The sequence below is a fragment of the Pteronotus mesoamericanus genome, unplaced genomic scaffold (assembly GCF_021234165.1).
Source record: "Pteronotus mesoamericanus isolate MK-2021 breed Mesoamerican mustached bat unplaced genomic scaffold, CSHL_Meso_final scaffold_21, whole genome shotgun sequence".
NCBI classification, from domain to species: domain Eukaryota; kingdom Metazoa; phylum Chordata; class Mammalia; order Chiroptera; family Mormoopidae; genus Pteronotus; species Pteronotus mesoamericanus.
Window position 1 is genome coordinate 24,408,353 of NW_026555310.1, and position 19,462 is coordinate 24,427,814.

Below are 19,462 nucleotides of genomic sequence, written 5' to 3' on the forward strand. Positions count from 1 at the left end.
AGTTTTCCTAAAATCAGACTTTTTGATAATGAAACAGGAGATTTAAAAGTCACATTTTTTTAGAACTCTCTTCTGAGAGTAAGGATTTTGACTTTTGTCTGGGTGAAACAGGAAGCCATTTCAGGATTTTTAAACAAGATAATGACATGGTCTGACTTGTATTTTTTAAAAGGTCACTTTAATGCTGTGTGAAAAGGATTATAAAGGTATAAGGGAAGTAGGGAGGCTAGTATAAGGCTACTGTGGTACTACATGGGAGGGAGAATGGTGGTCTAGACCAATGAAAGTGATGAGAAGCCATATCTTGGAAATATTTTGAGGAGACAGCCAGTATGATTTCCTGGATATGGTATCTGAGGGGAGGCGATTCTGGTTAAGGATGTGACCTGCAAAAGGGCAACTGGAACTGATCATCCAGGGTGGCCGTCTATGGGTCAAACAAGTTTGGGATGCAAAGTCAAGAGTTCAGTCTTAGATATGTTGTGTGTGTAAATGAGTTTGTGACTGACACTTGGGTTACTGAAATAAATTTAGAAGTTGTTGGTATATAGATGACATTTAAAGCTATTTGATTATAAGAGACTTAAGGGCTAAGATCATTAGCAGCCCGGGAGAAGAAAAGAAGATGGAGAAGGAAAGCTTAAAGAATGTAGGAGCCAGTGGAGAGCATATTTCAAGTAGGAGGGCGGGATCAACAGTGACAACTATTCCTAAGAGATCATGTGAGATGAAGAATGAGAAACAAACATTAGACTTAGCTATGCAGGTCACTGGTGACTCTAATAGGCAATTTCAGAGGAGCAGAGGTGATGAAAACATGATTGGAATATTTTTTAGAGGAGAGAAAAAAATTGAAGAAAGTGAATATAAACAACTCTTTGGAAGGATTTTCCTGTGACGCAGAGGAAAAACGGGAGGTGGCTGTTGGTGGAACAATTGATTAGAGTTTTATTTTGTTTTTTAATTTAAGATATGAAAACTATATTTAGAATATAAATGCTCTGCCTAAGATTTTATATGCTGTAAGAAACAGCAAGGAAGTCACAGTAAAGCATTGGATTTGGAGTCAGAGTGGGTCTGAGCATCAGTTCTGTCATTTATTCGTTGTGGAGCTTGGGGCAAGTCAATTAATCATCTTTAACAAAGACATATACAGATCTGTAGAATGGAGATTACAATTCCTCCTATGTATTTTTTTGTTGTTAAGTTGAGATGATATAATATATTTTGGTGTTATACTGTGATGGTTGAAATATCTATGCCACATATTATTAAGCAACATAGCTTCTGTCCTTAATTTTACAATACAGTAATGAAATGTAGGGTAAATATACATGTTAATAAAATATATAAAGAATGCTATAGGTACCTAGAAAATGATAAATAAATCTTTTTAAGGGAAATAATTATGGGTTGAAGTAACTAACTACTAATGAAATCAAACAAACTGTTCCAGGAACTATAATACTTGGGAAGTCTTAAAGGAAGAGAAAAAAATAATGTCAATATAGTTATTCTAACAACACTAATGATTTTTAGTTTATTTTGAGATTGTTTTCTTTGAAATTGACTTTAGAATTGGATTTTTCTCTTGAATTGTTTAAATGATGGAAGATAGCTGTAATTTGAAAATAAATCTGATTTTTTAAACCAACAGGAATAAGTTTTAATTAATTAAGAAGAATAATTTTAGTAATTGAGTTGGTTAATAGCATTTTTGAGGAGTCACTTATTACACAAAATACATTCATTTGCCTGGCAACACTTACTGGTCTCACTCTGTCCGGTGTTGTGCGAAGCTGCTAAGTATAGAATAAAATTTTTAAAAATAAAAAACAAAACAGACTTTTTTTTATTATTTAGCAGAAGCAAACAAAATATAAACAAACACATTCAGCAAAGGACCACAAGGGAGCAGTTTGAGGTTCAGACCAATCAACAAACAGAAAGGTGACCATTGTCTTCAAATAATAGAGGAGTTTATAGAACAGGTGAAATAGTGTTTTGAAAGGAAGTTAGCTCTACCCAAGATGGATAATGAAGGCATTGTACTCTTGACAGATGTAAGACCCTTAATAGAGGCCTAATTTCTCAGTTCATATTTAGGGTAAGTAGATCAGATGCAGAGCTGGCTGCAGGCAGGAGCAAAAGTAGGGCTAACTTCAAAGATGAAGGTTCAGAGATAGGCAGGGGCAAAACCACAGAGGGTCTTGTGTGCTATGCTAAATAGGTTATACTTACCTTATAGAAATTGGGAAACCACTGAAGAATTTTACAAGCAAAAGTGATCTTGTGCAATGAAATATCATTGTAATTGAAGGTCAGGTATGTGGTCAAAGTAATTAGGAATCTTAACCAAAGCAGGGGAGACAAATGCTGTCATGTTCCTAGAATAAGGAGGATTTGCTTTGGGATGGGAACACCCACATGTTATGTCTCATGACATGTCTCCTTTGAGATGACACTAAAAAGAGTTAAATGGTGTTATCTAACACCATCACAGGACTTCTGGAAATTTTGAAAGTTTATCAATAGGCAAGTACAATATTGGAAGTCAAACTATCTCCCAAGAAAGCCAGACCTTCTGAAAGTTCTGACGGAAAGTGAACTAAGACATTTTCTTCTACTTGAGATGCAAAGAAAATTGGCTCTCAGTGGAGATGCAGAGAAATGACTGAAAGAGTGGATCAGTGTTATAGGAACTGCAAGAAAAAGATTCATTAACTATGCAAGAGCCATCTCCTCTGATTCTGAGTAAAGTGAGAGCTTGAGGTGGGAGAAGTAGAAGAGAGGAGGAGGATATAGGTGATATAAAGGAAGTATTTCTCCTTAATGATATAATAAGTCTCTAGAAAATGGTGAAGTAGGAGCCAGTTACCCCAAATTAGATGAAAGTTTACAAAATACATAGATAATTATTGTCAAAAACTTTGATTGTGTAAACAAGTATGTAATTGGCTTTTGTGGGAAAATGGAGATTACAAAGTTGGTAATTTCTTTCTTTTTTGTTATATCTGAATCTACCTCCTCCCAACTCCAGACAGAGGGTATTCCTTTTATCCACAATCTGTGAATGATTAATAATTCTTATTTTTTGAATTTCCCCCTCCGATCACTTAGGGGATGTGGATTGGACACTTGTCTAGGTTTTTAATGGACTTTCAGTCTTTTGAGTTAAACAGTCAGTTATTTATTAGCCTTAGCATATTTATCACATCACTTAAATCAACTGGCAACATTTTTAAAAATCATATTTTACTTAAAAATAAAAGAACCTCTTTGATCTTTATGAGATAAGTGACCCTGCCAGAATAAAGATTAAACTTACATTTCGTTCCAGTTGACCAAGGGAAAAAACAACTTTTTAACTTGAATATTTCTGCAGTTTCTCACTTGGCACAGCTTCCTTCCAGCATACGTAAGCCAACAGGAAAATGAAAATGCTTTATAGCTAAAAAACACACACACACAACACAACACAACATTGATTCAATATGGTGAACACTGTGGGCTCTTCCACAGCCGCCTCAGCTGCCGATGCAGGGCAGGGAGGAGGGCCAACTGTAAAGCATGGCAGGAGATGTGTGAGGCACAGCTGAGGAGTGGAAGCACCTTTAATAATCAAAAAAGAATGCTTACCTGACTTCTAAATAACATTAAATGCTGAACGTTGCAGTGGTAGTTGCAACATTAATTGCTGCCTTACTAAGTCACCATGAGCACAGTAACATCTGATGGCATCAATTCTACAGTCTGTGCTTGGAAGATGATACACTGGAAGCCACACAACACCATAAAACTGAAGCCATACATGTGTACAAATAGCAAGAGTGTATGTACATTTATTTTATGTGACATTGTGACACATAATCACAAAAAAAGTCTCCTGAGGTTTTAAGAAAATACACGAATTTGTGTTAGGCCACATTCATAGCCATCATGGGCCACGGTTTGGACACCCCTGGTCTAATGGATAGAACCAAAAGAAGCTCAATAAGGAAACAGAAGGCTTGGACAATAGTATAGACCAAATGAACCTAAAAAATGTATATGGGACATTCCACCCAACAGCAAAAGAATACATAATCCTCTCCAGTGCACATGAAACATTCTCCAGTATAGATCACATGTTAGGTCAAAAAGCAAGACTTCATAAATCTGAAGAGATTGAAATCACACCAAGTACATCTTCTGACCAAAATAGAATGAAACTAGAAATCAACAGCAGAAATAAAACCAGAAAATTCACAAATTAATAAAAACATTTTCAAATAACCAGTGTATCAAATAAAAACTCAAAAGGGAAATTAGAAAATATCTTTAGACAGATGATAATGAACACACAGCATACAAAATTTATGGGATGAAAAGAAAACAGTACTAAAAAGTTTATAGCAGTAAGTGCCTACATTAGAGAAGAAAGATCACAAATAAAGAACCCAGCTTTACATGCAAGCAACCAGAAAAAGAACAAACTAAGCCCAAAGTTAGTAAAAGGAAGGAAATATTAAAAATTGGAACTGAAATAAATAAAACAGAGAAGAGAAAAACAATAGAAAAAAATAAAACTGTCACACCATGCTCTATGCATATAGCTTTCTTGATCTGTGTTTATCTAACTACATAGTTTTCCCATGTGAATTAAATTAAATGTTAATGTTTAAAAATTATAACAGAAAATTCATAGTAGTAATTTATTATATTGTACATCAACTCTTTAAAATTTGTTATGAAATTAAGAAAGAGGAAAAGCATAAAACAATCATCATCTCATAGGTTCTAAAGAAATGTGGACAGAGAGAAAGAAAGAAGGTAGTGTTTTTTTCACACAAAAATATAAAAATTCCTCTTTAATTGACTCTATAAATATGTATACATTTCAGTTATTTGTAAAAATACAGGTCACTACAACAATTATTTGTTTTTTACAAAAATTGCTTCTTGTAGCTTCTCTTTGAGATACTAAATGTAGTAGGTACAATGCATCCATTAATAAATTACTATTCTCTGCCCTGGCTGATGTGGCTCAATGGATTGAGTGCCAGCCTATGAACTGAAAGGAACTGAAAGGTTGTCGGCGTGATTCCCAGTCAGGGCATATGCCTGGGTTGTGGGCCAAGTCCCCAGTGCGGGGGCATGTGAGAGGTACCTGATCTATGTGTCTCTCACGTGTTTCTTTCCATCTCTTTCTCCATCCCTTCCCATCTCTCTAAAAATAAATAAATAACATCTTTTAAAAAATAAATAAATTACTATTCTTTATAAACTTTAATTGATTTAATCTGTATTAGTTTATGGACTCAACACAAGGAATTAAAACATTATAGCATTACTTTAATTATGTTATTCAAGAAAATGCTCACCTAATATAGTCAACCTAAATACTGGTCATACTCCATGTGTAATTGTACTTAATTTCTATTGTAACTCAAAAAACTTGGCTAATTCCCACTTTATCAAGGTAGTAATTTCACAAAATATTTATTATTCAATACTTCATGAAGATCAGAGTGATTTTTATTATGTGTTTTTAATTACTTTCCATCTTCCTGTATGCATACTCTTTTTCTCTTTTTCCCTCTCTCTCTGTTTCTTCCTCCTCTCTTGCTCTCTTTCTCTGTGTTCTATAAATTGGTATTAGTCATTTAGATTCAAACATGATGAAAGAAAAATTTTAAGACAGTTGCTAAGTAGGATGAGCATTTTCTGTTTCCATAATGATATATTGACAATATGCAGTCATTTTTAATATGGAGAATATGCATTAGCAATAAAGTTTTTAAAAATAATTTTAAGAATCAGGATAAATCTCTGCTGATTACATTTCAAAATTTGATGAAATATTTGCCTTTGCAACTAAGAACAAGACAAATTATACTCTAATTAGAAGCCATGTAAGTATTAATTAACACTTTGGTGAAAACTTCACCACCACTCACCTATGCATCCAGGTTTCTGGAATATTGTGAGCTGCATACACTGTGAAGCTAAGGTGGGAATGGAGCCCAGGATGTACACAGGAAACACTATCAGGTGCATTTAGAGGTTGGAAATCTGCATAAAAGCTGCTGCAATAGACATCAATTAGCTGGTAGATGGATGTGGATAGTTCAGTTGTCACTTTTTCTATCAATCCTAGGGGGAAAATGATAGAAATCAGGTCATCTGTGAAGGACCATATTTATCATTAGCTATCTATTATAACTGAAAATTTGTATAATAAAATTTAAGTAAAATTTAATTAAAATGACCCTCCACCAACTGAAGCCAATTAGCCATCTGTGCCTCTGTATGCAGCCTGGATTAACTGCTAGAAGTGTAGATAATCAATAAGATATCATATCTTTAGTTATGGAAATTTTGGATGCCTTTAATCAGAAATCAGAGCTGTGGATTATTAACTTGGCATTTTATCTACTGTAATTTGCAATAGTTTTGTTTTAGGTTATTATTGTTTAGAATTAAATTTGCAGACAAGCAACATGTTTGCTGCATGGCTTTTAATTTATTCAAACAAATTCTATTTAGAAGTTAATCATAATAAACTTGATTATACTATGCTCTTTACCATTAACTAAACACTAATCATATAATATACCTTATGTACCTATAAAAAGAGAATGGTAATAGTACATGGCTGGAATCAGAAATACGTTATTTAAAGCTTATTTGTGAAAGATTTATGATGTTTACTAAATCTACCCAAAATCAAAACAAAGTCTTACTAGAGTTTTATCACTGGTTATTTAAAAGAAGCCTATTGATTTTTCTTAAAAGTGACTTGAAGTATCATGAAGGAAGAAAAATAAAAATAAAATAAAATAAAAGACGAAGTAGAGGGGCTAAAAGTTTTAAAATATGTGCTAAATGAAGGAAGCCAATTTTAGGCACGTTGATTATATGAAAAGGGTCACTTAATTAAGGACTATAAGATAAACTTTTCTTCAAATGACTTTCTTTCTCCTGATAAACTCTTTTTGCTGGAAAAATTCCTGCTGGAGAGGAAGGACATAGGAGACTGATGAAATGTACCAGGCAGATCGGGTGGTCTTTGATCCAAATGAGGAAAGATGGTGCCATTACACTGGAGAAGCTTATGAGGGTGGGGAACGTTATCTTAATGTTCAGTGTCAAACTTCTTAGTGTGGCCAGCGAATAGCATTCAATACTGGCATTTTTACATGCAGTAGTGAATGAGTGCAGGATTATAATCTTTAATACATTTACTACTTTTAATTATTTTTGCTTTAATATTCAACTACTGTCGTAGTTCAAAAGTAACAGGGAGAATAAACTCAAATATAAAAGCTCAAAAGTCTTCACTTGACAAATATTTAACAAATGGGTTTTAAGAAACGAAAAGAATGTATGAAACAAACTGTTATGAATGAAATGCCTGGTTTCCTCTTTCTCCTCCTTTTTCCTCCGGACTGACTGGGTTTGCTGACAGAATCAAAAGGGGGCGGGAATCACACGGCCAGCCGTGGTCAGGACCACGGACCCCTCAGTGTGGACCCTCCTGTCCTCCTTGTCCAGTCCTTGAAGCGGGCCTGCTCGGACCCAGTCTTGTGCTGGGACATGAGAGTATGGAAGAAAACCATGCTAAAGGCATCAGTCTGATCTGATTTATATGCTCCCCTTTTCCATCCTGGGCCAGATAAAAGTACCAAAATTGCACATTTTAGATGTTTCTACTTTTCTTCCACCTCATTTTAGAGAAAGGAGATGTAATTACCGCATAACCTGGGGAAGACAAAGGGTAAGACGTGCTTAGTGGCTCCCACATGGGAGGAGCTGGGCACAGGGCTAAAGAGGAAGGGTGGGACATTTTGTCACGCGCCTGAACCGCCTGTCCCTGAGGGTACCATGCGCTCCCAATCCACCAGGGAACATTGGGGCCAAAGTCGAGGGAGGGGCGGAGCAACCTCCTTGAGGGAACTGGCAAACAAGCAGATGATTTAGGTTAGTGGATGACACTGACGTGGCACAGGAAGATCTTGTAACCGTGCTTCTGCTGCTCAGTTGCTCTGTGTCCCCTTGAGGGATGTAGTTTCGAAAGTCGGTGCCGATTGGGCCCCCTCTTCGTAACACCGCACAGCCTCCATCCAGCTCGGCGGCCTCGAAGGGTGTGCTTTCCCTCAGCAGGTTCCTGCGCTGACTTTGCAGCTTGCCTGACAGGTGTTTGCTGATTTTGTCGGGGATTTCTGTGGCTGGAGACATGGAAGAAGGGACGATTTCATTAAACTTCAATTCAAGTTTACAAGTTGCAGACTTGGGCATCATAGTGTAGTCCTTTTCTGGGGAAGTGTCCAACTGGTACTGGGAGCGCCTGATGAGGAAGGTGGGCCTGGCGGCCTTGGCTTTGCGGTGGTCCAACCTGGACACCATTTCTCCAGATCTAGGCTCCTCTTCTGCGGGCTGATCAGGAACTGGGGTTCTGGCCTGTCCCAATTGGGATCCCAAATACCCAGCTTGGGGCTCACGGCGCCACCCATGCCAGTGGCTCAGCCACAGAATCTCGTCTCCCTGCCTGCTCAAGGGGTATTCCCCACCCCCACTGCAACCGCCAGAGCACTGTGACAGGTGACGGACCCCCCCGGGCCAGCAGAGATGTTGAGAGAACAAGTAAACACATCACTAGAAATTCTGTTCTTCAAATGTGCTGTGATTTGATCCCAGCATGTGCCCAGTGAATCACACATTACTGCTGTTGATTCAAACACAGTCACTTCCTCATAAATCGTTCCTGAAACATTGGTTGCTTTTTGGTTTCTAGTTGTTTTGAAAAGCAATCACTACAGAGAGCTTGCTTTCCCCTCCAGTGGTCTGCAGCGTCGAGTGGTCTGCTCAGGCATTTGGATCCTCAGGAGAAAGGTCAGCTTCAGCCTGGACTTCTTCCCACACATCCTGTCCCTCGGGCAGGTCTGTCCATAACTAAACATTTTTGTTGTGTTCAACATATGCTATTATTCACTTAGGTATTCATAATTTTGTATGAAATTTATTAGATGACCAAGTTCCACTTATTTGCTGTATTTCTAAAATTGTGCCCTTTGTTGAAACAGCCCAAAGGGATAAGCTCAGGGAAAGAGCTCTAATTAAAACTCTCTGAGAAATCAGCAGTAGCAATTAATGAGACAGAAGAGTAAAGCAGCACAAAATGGCCCTAAAAGAAGCCTCATCACCCTCTGGAGACCAACCAGCAGTGATTCTCCTGAACAACAGGCAGCAGAGGATAATAAGTGTATAGGAACATCTTGTTTCCTGGTCACCAAATGGTACTGGCGGTACTCTGATGCAGAAACACAAACTTCTTGTTAATAACATTCACTCTTGAGCAAATGAACACATATATAAGAAATGATAAATTTAGGTCAGAGGTCTTATTAATTCAAGCCCCAGCATATATTTTGGTGACCCTTAATTGTTTTGATAATTACTCAAACTTTACTCTTTAACTTGTTGGCCCAGATGTACAATTGTTGGTTATCATTTGCTTTTCTAGGTGTATAGAGATGTGTGCTTATGCGTTACGGTTTACTTCCAGCATTCTGGATGAAGAATGTATTTCAAACATTATGAGAAATGTATTAAGGACTCGAGATACTGGGCTTTATAGTGAGGTAGAGAGAAATAATGTTTGTCATTCCTGATTTTACTTTGGAAAAAATGTTATAGTATCATGAAATAAAGAAACAATGACAATATTTATACAATTAAAAATGCATTCCTTAGAATCTATGATGACAGCATAGAATATGGGTCTCTGGGAATGCTTCTGTGCAGTTTTATGGGATCTCATATTCCAATCCCTTAGTGAATGGATGAATGAAGGGATTTTATTCCACCATTCCTAATGGAAAGAAAGAAAGGACCAGTTCCCTGTAGGCATACCTCTGGCTTGTTCACTCCATGTTCTGTCACTTGGACTTTGTGTTTGTAACATTGTTGGGGATGTTTCACCCCCTTCCCTTCTTATATAGCATTTTGGAGTTTTGTGAATGCCTGGAATGGGGATTTTTTCACTAGCACAGGTTTATTTCTCCATTTGCTCTGTCATCCCATTTTCCTCTGTGATATGCAATGACAGTTCTTTAAATAAGAACTGAATGTCTTCTTTCAAGTGGTGGGAATTGGAGTTAAAAGGATATCTCTTCATACATAACTTTCCATTGAAAATGATTAGAAGTATGGAATACAGGTCAGGGTTATTATTTGCACTTCATTGTCACCTCTGAATCCAAGAGTGTTAGTTCAATATCTGCAACTCAGACAGTTTCCTTAAAGATACACAGTGTTCATAAGTAACTTCTCCCTGAATAAACAAGAACAGCCCTGACCATACCCTGCATATTAAATATTATCATACCTTGAATGAATATTGGGAAAACTGAAGCTCACAGAGTTTAATTCTCTAAGATCATAAAGTCAAAAAGTTGCAGAGTTGAAATTCAAAACCATTTCTGCCTGATTCCCAAAAACAAACTCCTTTCTCTGTGTCACACTATCACACATCTACTATTTTCTACAAAAGCAAAGTCCTCTTGTGCCTTGCAATTTTATAAGTTTAGAGCTTCTTTTAACACTTCTTTTACAGAACCAAATTTTCCTACTTATGGTAGATTGGTCTTTGAGAGCCTGACTTTTTAAAATTTTGAATATTGTATTTTTTATTTATTTTTTTAAATTTTTATTCTATTTTTTCCATTAATCCTTATACTCCCCCCACAATTATCACACTGTTGTCCATATCCATGAATCCTTTTTCTTTTTTGTTCAATCTCTTCATCCTAACCCCCACCTCCAAGAGTTGTAAGCCTGCTCTCCATGAGTCTGTCTCTATTTCTCTTATTAGTTCAATTTGTTCATTAGATTCCACATATGAGTGAAATCATATGGTATTTGTCTTTCTCTGACTGGCTTATTTCACTTAGCATAATGTTCTCCAGGTCCATTCATACTGCCCTAAAGGGAAAAATTTTTTTCTTTTTTATGGCCAAGTAGTATATATTCCATTCTGTAAATGTCCCATTGTTGTTTTATCCACTCATCTACTGATTGACACTTGGGTTGCTTCCATACATTGGCGATTGTAAATCATGCTGCAATGAACATAGTGGTGTTTATGTTCTTTTGAATTAATGTTTTGGGTTCCTTCAGATATATTTCTCAGAAGTGGGATTGCTGGGTCAAAAGGAAGATTCATTTTTCATTTTTTGAGGTATCTCCATACAGCTTCCCACAGTGGTTGCACCAATCTGCATCCCCACCAACAATACATAAGGGTTCCCCTTTCTCTACATCCTCACCAGCACTTATTATTTGCTGACTTATTGATGATAGCCAGGCTGACAGGTAAGAGCCTGACTTCAAATTTGATATCAGTGACTTTGAAGAAAGACATCTGCTACTTTCCTAGCATTTTTACATCAAAATATAATTAGCTAAAGAAAATTTTAGTTTCTTGAAATGGTCATAAGGCTATTTTCAGTATTTCTTTAATAGTTATATATCTCTTTGATTTTTCCCACTTTTTAAAAATGTCAGGCTAAAAGTTTAGAGAGTATGGACAGTTATTCATTCACAAGTTAAGCATGTTCTTCAGTAAAAAGAGTGTTAGCAACACATTTTTCCTCACAAAATTGTGTGTGTGTTTGTGTTACCATAATATTTAGATGAAAAGTTGAAAAAAAATTATTTTGGTAATATAAGTTTTAAAAAAAATCTGAGTATGTGTATGTTTTACCTTTTGTTGAAGTCTCCAAGCCTTCATGAAAATTCTAAAAAAGAAAATAGGTGCAAGGTACACTTGTTATTCAGAAAACGAATTCACAAAACAGACAAACTGATAATATCCAAAATCTAGATACTGAAACTTCTCTGGAATTACGAAGACAGAGTATTTCTTGGTGTCATGTGTAAATGTTTCTTATAAATGGAGGAAATCTAAATTGTATGAAAAGCCTGAATGGTTGTTGTAATAAACATTCTGAGTTACTTGATTTTTTAAAGAGAAATTTTTAGAATATGCTCAGCCTTTTACTATTATTAGAACAGTTCTCCATTGTCTAAGCTCAATCCTCCTTCCACAGCTTGTCTAGTATGTTGATATAAGTGCATTTCTAATTCTTTCTGTTCAGTGGATTTAATTCTCATTATTAGCACAAGTTCTGGGCTGCACCAAAAAGACAGCTGGATGAAAGCAGATAAAGTCATAAAAATTCACTTGTAGTTTCATTTTTTCCTTTATATTCAGGAGATTAAAATGATTTTAAAACCCTTGAGACTATATGCTAAATTTTTAAAATATTATCTGAAGTTTATTTTTGTTGTCATTTAAGTTTACATTTATTAGTATGATAGTTTTGTTTATTTTTATATTCATTGGCTTTTTAGTGTTATTTTTGTTGGAGGCTTAGATTATTTTAGTGGTTTAGGATTTGCTGGTTATAACTTCATTATCATGAAAACTATACAAGGTGGCTCACAGATGCACAAAAATAAGGTGTCAGTCCAAAAGCAAATTCAATTTTGTAATAAGGTATATTTTAAATGACACTAAATTTTGAGAAAAAATTTGCTTTGACAAGTTTGCTTTTTAGTAAATTCAATTAATGAAAAGCCCAATTTCTCAAATAAACAAACTAGGGAATAATTTCTATAAGCCCAATTTCTCCTATAATTAGAAACAGGCTGCAGTATTCTTTAGAGAGAAACACTTCTATCATGTTTAAAATATAATTACATTTATATACAACTTCCCACTTAAAAGCATTATTCGCATGAACCTTTTCAGAAGCATTTCTCTTGGGTAAAATATTTCACCTGAACATAATTTCAACCACTAGTCCTATCAAGTCCACATACAAGGGGGGGGGGCCCAAAAAACCTGGAATATATTTATAAAATATTGTGTATTCTTCCTTAAACTTCAGTTGCCTTCATATTACTCTTCATTTGATATAATACATCTATCGAGATGTCTTTTTCCACTGCCCAAAACAGTTTTTGAACTTGTCAGTTTTTCAGTGCTTCTGCCATTTTTTTGTTTCACCTCTTCCACATTAATAAAATATTTCCCTTTAAGGACTCTTTTTTTTTGGTGGCAGGGGAAACCAAAAAAAGTCACTGGGGGTGCTACTGGGTGAACAGGGACAGCGGCATAAGGGTGACATGCCCCTGTTGCTCAAAATCTGCTCAGCACTAGGGTGGTGTGGGCAGGTGGGCTCGGGAATCACCCAGCATTGAAAGGGTCTTCAAAGAAAATTCACGGAAGTTGAATGCACCCTCTCGCAACAACACCAGCTGGAACACTGATACAGATGGGTTTCTAGAACACATCTAGTGGGAGAAGCCTGTACTACAAGGGGCCTACCCTCCAGTTTTTTGGGGATCACCCCTCGTAAGAGCTCTACCCCATCCACATTAGCCTGACTTAATGAGAATTAAATTTATTCATAAACAAAAACTGGTATTTTAAAATCACCATGACATCCACCTACAGACTGTGTGTAAGGCCATATATTTTTACTTTATGGTTCATTTATTGTATGAGCATTTAATGAAAATATATTATGTGAGCTTCTGGAATATGATTTTGAAGGATGAAAAATTGTTCCCAGTGCTGAATGTGAGCATGAAAAAAAGTACAACTACATTTGTGATATAATTCATCATCTTGCCAAAACTTACATTTAATAAATATCCAATTACTTCCCTGTGTGGCAGGAAATAGTCCCTTGCAAGTTGACAAAAAAAAATAAATGCAGACACAAGAAAGGAAAGCTTCTCAAGTTTAACTTTGTTGGCAGAAGACTTGTCTGCCTCAGTATTTCTTTCATCTTGGTTCATGGTGGGCGGGTAGACTGAACTACTATGATGTTACCTGCAGTTGGTTAATGTACAAATTCTGTAAAATGTGCTTACTATTTGCACCAACATTCTTATGTAGGTGTGCTAATAGTTACAGTAGGATGGAAAAAGAGATGAATAAACGATCTGAATGAAGGTGATGTAGCATAAGCAAACTTTTAAAGTGTGCTCACAGCAAGTAGGATATGTTTATTAGGGGATATTGAACTATTGATTTTTGTCATTGACATGTCTGAAATAAAACTGTTAATTTTCAATTCTTTTCTTCATTTCTATGCATGAATAATCACATACAATTTAGTGCTCAAAGTATATAAGAAATGTAAAATGTGAGTATGATCTTTCCTTGAGAATTATCATTATTCATAGCTTTCCTAGGAAATACCCAGTTTCTCCTTGAAGGATTCTTTTGGCTTCAGGTATATTGAAAATTTGATATTTCAGAGAAAATTTTCATTTGTATTCCTTCATAAAGTTTCAGAAAATGAATGTTTTAAAGGTAAAACTTTTTTATCTAGTAATACTTTAACATTATTGAATTGCTTCAACCTAAAATTAGATTTTCCTCATTTTTTGATCAGTTGTTTGTTTCTGTGGATTCACTGAGAGCTGGACATAAAAATGGATGAACAACCAACTGATCTCACCAGATGGGAAGGCATGTGTTCACATTCGTACATCTGGTCTACTCCTCTCTCACATTAGTCATGAGGCTGGTGGCTATCAATGGCCTTGAGATAATGGAGACTTAAGTGGTGAATTACCACCATCTTGGCCACATAGGAAAGATTCTCCAAAACTACCGCCAGCACCATCCCCACTACCAACACTAATAATGATGATTCTCAATCAGGACACTGTCTTCTAGATTACTATTATTAATATTATTTTACCTTACTTTAATTATTAACATTATTTCTAATACATATTTCATAAGAAATTAACATTATTTTTAATATTCACAAGGACTCTGAAAATTTTTCTTATTTTTCTGTTTTAGAGATGATTAAAACTAAAACTCAGATAAATGAATGAATTTTCTAAAGGATTTTCATCTAGAAAGTAGTAGATCCTGAATTCAAATCATGTTTGCATAACCCTAAGCTCTTAGTATTTTAATATCTGCTTTAGGTGCTTGTAATGTCTTTAATATGTGATAACTGAAGGGAAACTAAGTATTTTTTGTTGATAGTAAATTCTCATTATCTTGTTATCCTGACTTAACTTCAGTTATTGGAAGGTTTTTCTTAACATTATATAATTCTTAATTTCTGAGTTTATCAACATATTTTTAAAAGATATTGGTGATAGGCTTTTCAAGACTATAGTATAATTTTCTTACTCTGACTCAGGATAGAAAAAATATCATTAGATTAGATATGTTCACATCAGATTTATTACCTTGATATCATTTGTGAAAACCATGGATGAAAACAGTTTTGGAGATTACCCAGTTATTTCATTTTCTTCTATAATTGGAAAGTACAAGAGTAGATATTTCCCCACTAATAAAAATTTAAGGAAATAAACACATGTCTATCTCAGAAATTGAATTTTGGTATTTATTGAAAATATTATTTAAATTTTGATTATTGCTTTGCGTTTTTAGTTTTTAATAAATGTTTATCTTGAAAATCTTTTGGTGATGTGACTCCATTGCTTCTCAAAGTCATCCCTGTTAGTGTTCATGTATGCTAATAAAGAATTTAAATTTCTATACTAATTATTATTAGCTAACCACAAAAACATTCATAGAAAGTTTAACTTTAAGAAATTACTGATTTTTTAATAATCTTCAATTTGAAACAATAAGCCCAATGATACATTAATATATGTATTAATATAGTTGTCCTCTTCCTAATTTAATCTTTTTGAAATTTCAAGGCTCATATATTTCATGTTATATAATCTCTGGTGTTCCTTCCCATGCAAGTAAGGATGCAGGTAATCACTCTCTTCTATGAAGTTTCACACGTACTGGAATGTGTGTAGGGGCCTGGATTCAAATCTCTATTATGCTACTTACTAACACTCTATACACAGCAGTATAAACATCAGATTTTAATAATGAAATGAAAATTAAAATAGCTACTCTGTAGCATGCTATGAGGAAGAACTGAAACAAAATAAAACTTAATATTATTAGTGAAACCATTTTATTATTGCAATGTACTATCAAGTACTTGTTATTGTTATTATCATAATCATTATAATCATAATATCTTTCTGTTTAATCCCTTGCTAAATTAACAATAAGATTGAATCGATTCATAGGACCAGATTTCCTTTTTTTTTTCCTGGACAATAATCATACTACATCAGATTTCTGAGCTTAAAAAAATAAATCATGTAAATCTCATTTTTTTTAAACTGAAAGAAAAGAAGCCAGGAAAGCATTACAGGACATGGGACATAGAAGCAGTGTGCATTGCAAATTCAGCAAAAAATGCCACAAACCCTGATCTTTTCTACACATGTGCTTGACCATGCAGTCAGGGACACTCATACCTGCATATACTAGTGCACGTGAGAGCTGATTGATAGTCTGTAACATGCACTGGCCTGTGAACATTATTATATAAGCATATTAATCTAGGTAGATTGTGGGATTGATTTCAGCCTCACTTGGAGAACATATTGTTGTTACAAACTTAAAAAATGTAATAAATTTCCTTTTAATTTAATTAAATTCCTTTGTATAATAGAGTCAAGTTTCCATTATCCCCAAATGATTGAAATATATGTGCACACACACACACAAACATATATCTAATAGTTAGCACTGAAGGCAGTTTCTTTAACTAATTATTGAACTCAGAGAAAATAATTTCTGTGCAATAAATGAATATATTTACCTCTGATTTTCGCTGTAGAATTAGTTTCAGTTCACCTACAGCATCTGTAATTTGCTTCGTCTCCACAGATCCCAGAACACTGCATATATTTTTAACATCTTCAATTATATTTTCCACATTTTTCTGTAGAAAAAAAGAGTCATATCTTATAGATTATTAATATTGAGAAGACACTAATTTATCTTTACACTAATTAGTTTTCCATGAAATGGAAATGGAATAAAATATTGTTGTTCCTCTATACAGGGATTTTCAAGACTCTATCTGATGGCCTGAGCTAAAATTTGCATTGAGCAAATGCTCAAAAGTAGGACTATTACGATTATACATATAAGCTCTAACTCTAATTTCATATTATCTGAAATAAAATGGGAGAGGAGGAAGGAGTGAGGGAGAAGGAAAGAAGAGAGGGAGGGAGAGGGAGAGAAAAATGGATGAGGAAAGAGAGAATATCTGGTTTTTGTAAAATACTTTGGAAACAACACCACTGACAGCAGACCCATAAAGAGTTTCAGAGTGCATCTGTTTTTGTAAGTAGTGTACAGGAGAGCAATTTATTAAAACTCATATTCACAGCATCAAGAACAAACTTGGAACAATGAAGTTTGGTGTTGGAGTATTTGGTAATCATTTGATTGTCCTATCCTAGAAGCAACTGAGGTTTCAAAAAATTATTTTGATGTTAAGAAGAGCTGGTCACTACTTATGGTCAGACAAGTACAGACCACAGTAGTGACCAGCTCTTCTTAATATCAAAATTACTGGCTGCACTTAAGATAGTTATGCATAGGTGTCATGGCCACAGTTCTAAGAGCTTCCTTAAAAAAAATTTTTGCTCTTGTTCAATTACAGTTGTCCCCATTTTTCCTCCATTGCTCTCCCCTCTCCTGCCCACCTTCCCTCTCCCACGTTCAATCTTGCGTTCCCCACCGCTGTCCTTGTCCGTGGGTGAGAGTTTCTTTTTTAATTGAATTTATTGGGGTGGCATTGGTTAATAAAATTATATACTTTTCAGGTAAAAAATCATTGCTCTTTTTATTTCTCATTTTTCACATGTCCTTCAATTAGATTTCTTTTAAAAAATCTGCTGTATTTTGACCTTATTCTTTTCCATATATCATCAGCAACTATGTTGAGGGATATTTTTCTTCTTTAATTTTGTGCTACTCACCTTTCATTCTATAATCTTTTTGTGTACTCTCTCTGTGTCATTAGTGCTGGTAGTTTTTCAAAACATGTCAACTCTGTCACCAGCATCACAGTTGTTCCAATGGAGGATTAGAACAGCTTATTTCAAAACAGGTGGGAAAATGTTTTTCCTTTTTTTTTTTTTACACAGAGACAAGGATTTACAATCCCCAAAGATTTTAACTCTACTCATTTTAGGTCATTTTCTTAACAAAATATTATCAATACATAAACACAAAATGAGTGTTATATTAAGGGAATACCATTTTGTTTTATTTGTGGAAAAACAATTTTTAATATGTAGCCAGTATCTCTTATATGATTTTATAAGCACTGAAAATGGATAGCAAAAACCTAGGAAGAATAGCTAATTAATACTGTGAAAGACACAATCAGAATTCCAAAAAGGAAAACACACTCAATGAACTAAAAGTAAGAAGATGCAATTTAATTGAGATTCATTTTGTCTTTCACAGACTGAGAAAATAAAAATACTCAATTAAAACACAGGGAAGAAAATTTTCTAAGTAACTCACATGATAATAAGTTGGCTGTTTTATTTGTTTGACCTCACTATGAATCAACATTGTGACACGGCTGCCAGAAGATGTACTTCATTACAGCTAGAAAGGTAAAAGTTCCACCACGTTTTCTATGTATATAGTCTGAACAGAAATTTAGTTTGGGGTGCCACCTTTGAGACTGAACTTGACAAACTGAATTTTCACGAAGGAGAGCAACTCAATTATTAATATACTGTGAATATACTCAGAAGAGTATAGTAAACTCTATATTCCTCTTGCTACCAAGCTACGTGTGTTAAACTCGTGGTTCTGCCTCATTTTTACTGGTGACCATTATCAAATTATTTAACTTCAAGGCCTGAGTTCTCTCTTCTGTAAAATTAGAATAGTAATAGTTATAGGGTTGTTGTAATGATTTAATAAGACCAAATATGAAAAAATGCTTGACAGAGAATATGGATTCAATTTTAGTTAATTAATTTTTGTTTAATTAATTTTTATCTATTCACACAGGTTTTTCCATTGATAAGAGAAATCAAACACTGTACATACCCAGATAACTAATATATAAAAATTAAAAACTCATAAAAACTATGGGAATGGTACATATGAGTTGCTAGGTTTAGTTTTCATTCATATATTCTAAGTGTATATGTGACAAAGGTGAATTTGTGGAAATCCATAAAATGTTACTAATTGAAATGCGAAAGCTGGGTTGACTTGTGTCACTTGGTAGCTAATTTACTTCTCACTCATCATGCAGTGCTTCTTATCTGATCTATTTATCTCATTTAATCCTCAAAATACTCTGAAACATAAATCTTGTATTCATTAATGCATATATCATTAAGATTGCTATAATATGTTAAGTGAAATATTGCAATAGTAGAATTAACTTTGTGATTAATTGGATGTGAGGACCAAGAGAAAGGTTGGATTTAAATGATAGCAAAACTTCATATTTGGGAAACCAAGAATACAAGGTGCCATTAATTATGGCAGAAAACACAGGCAAATAGTAAA

The 19,462-nt window shown here is 34.7% G+C and overlaps 1 protein-coding gene across 1 annotated transcript in view; it reads right to left on the bottom strand.

The window, feature by feature from the left end:
* PIK3C2G (phosphatidylinositol-4-phosphate 3-kinase catalytic subunit type 2 gamma) overlaps positions 1-19,462 on the bottom strand; it is a 272,580-nt gene that overhangs the window by 184,024 nt on the left and 69,094 nt on the right. Inside the window, exons 10-13 of the mRNA XM_054591390.1 lie at positions 16,728-16,850; positions 11,747-11,780; positions 5,940-6,135; positions 3,329-3,451 (exon numbers count right to left, since the gene is read on the bottom strand). Of these exons, the coding sequence (XP_054447365.1) occupies positions 3,329-3,451; positions 5,940-6,135; positions 11,747-11,780; positions 16,728-16,850 (476 nt within the window). The remainder of the gene's footprint in view (positions 1-3,328; positions 3,452-5,939; positions 6,136-11,746; positions 11,781-16,727; positions 16,851-19,462) is intronic.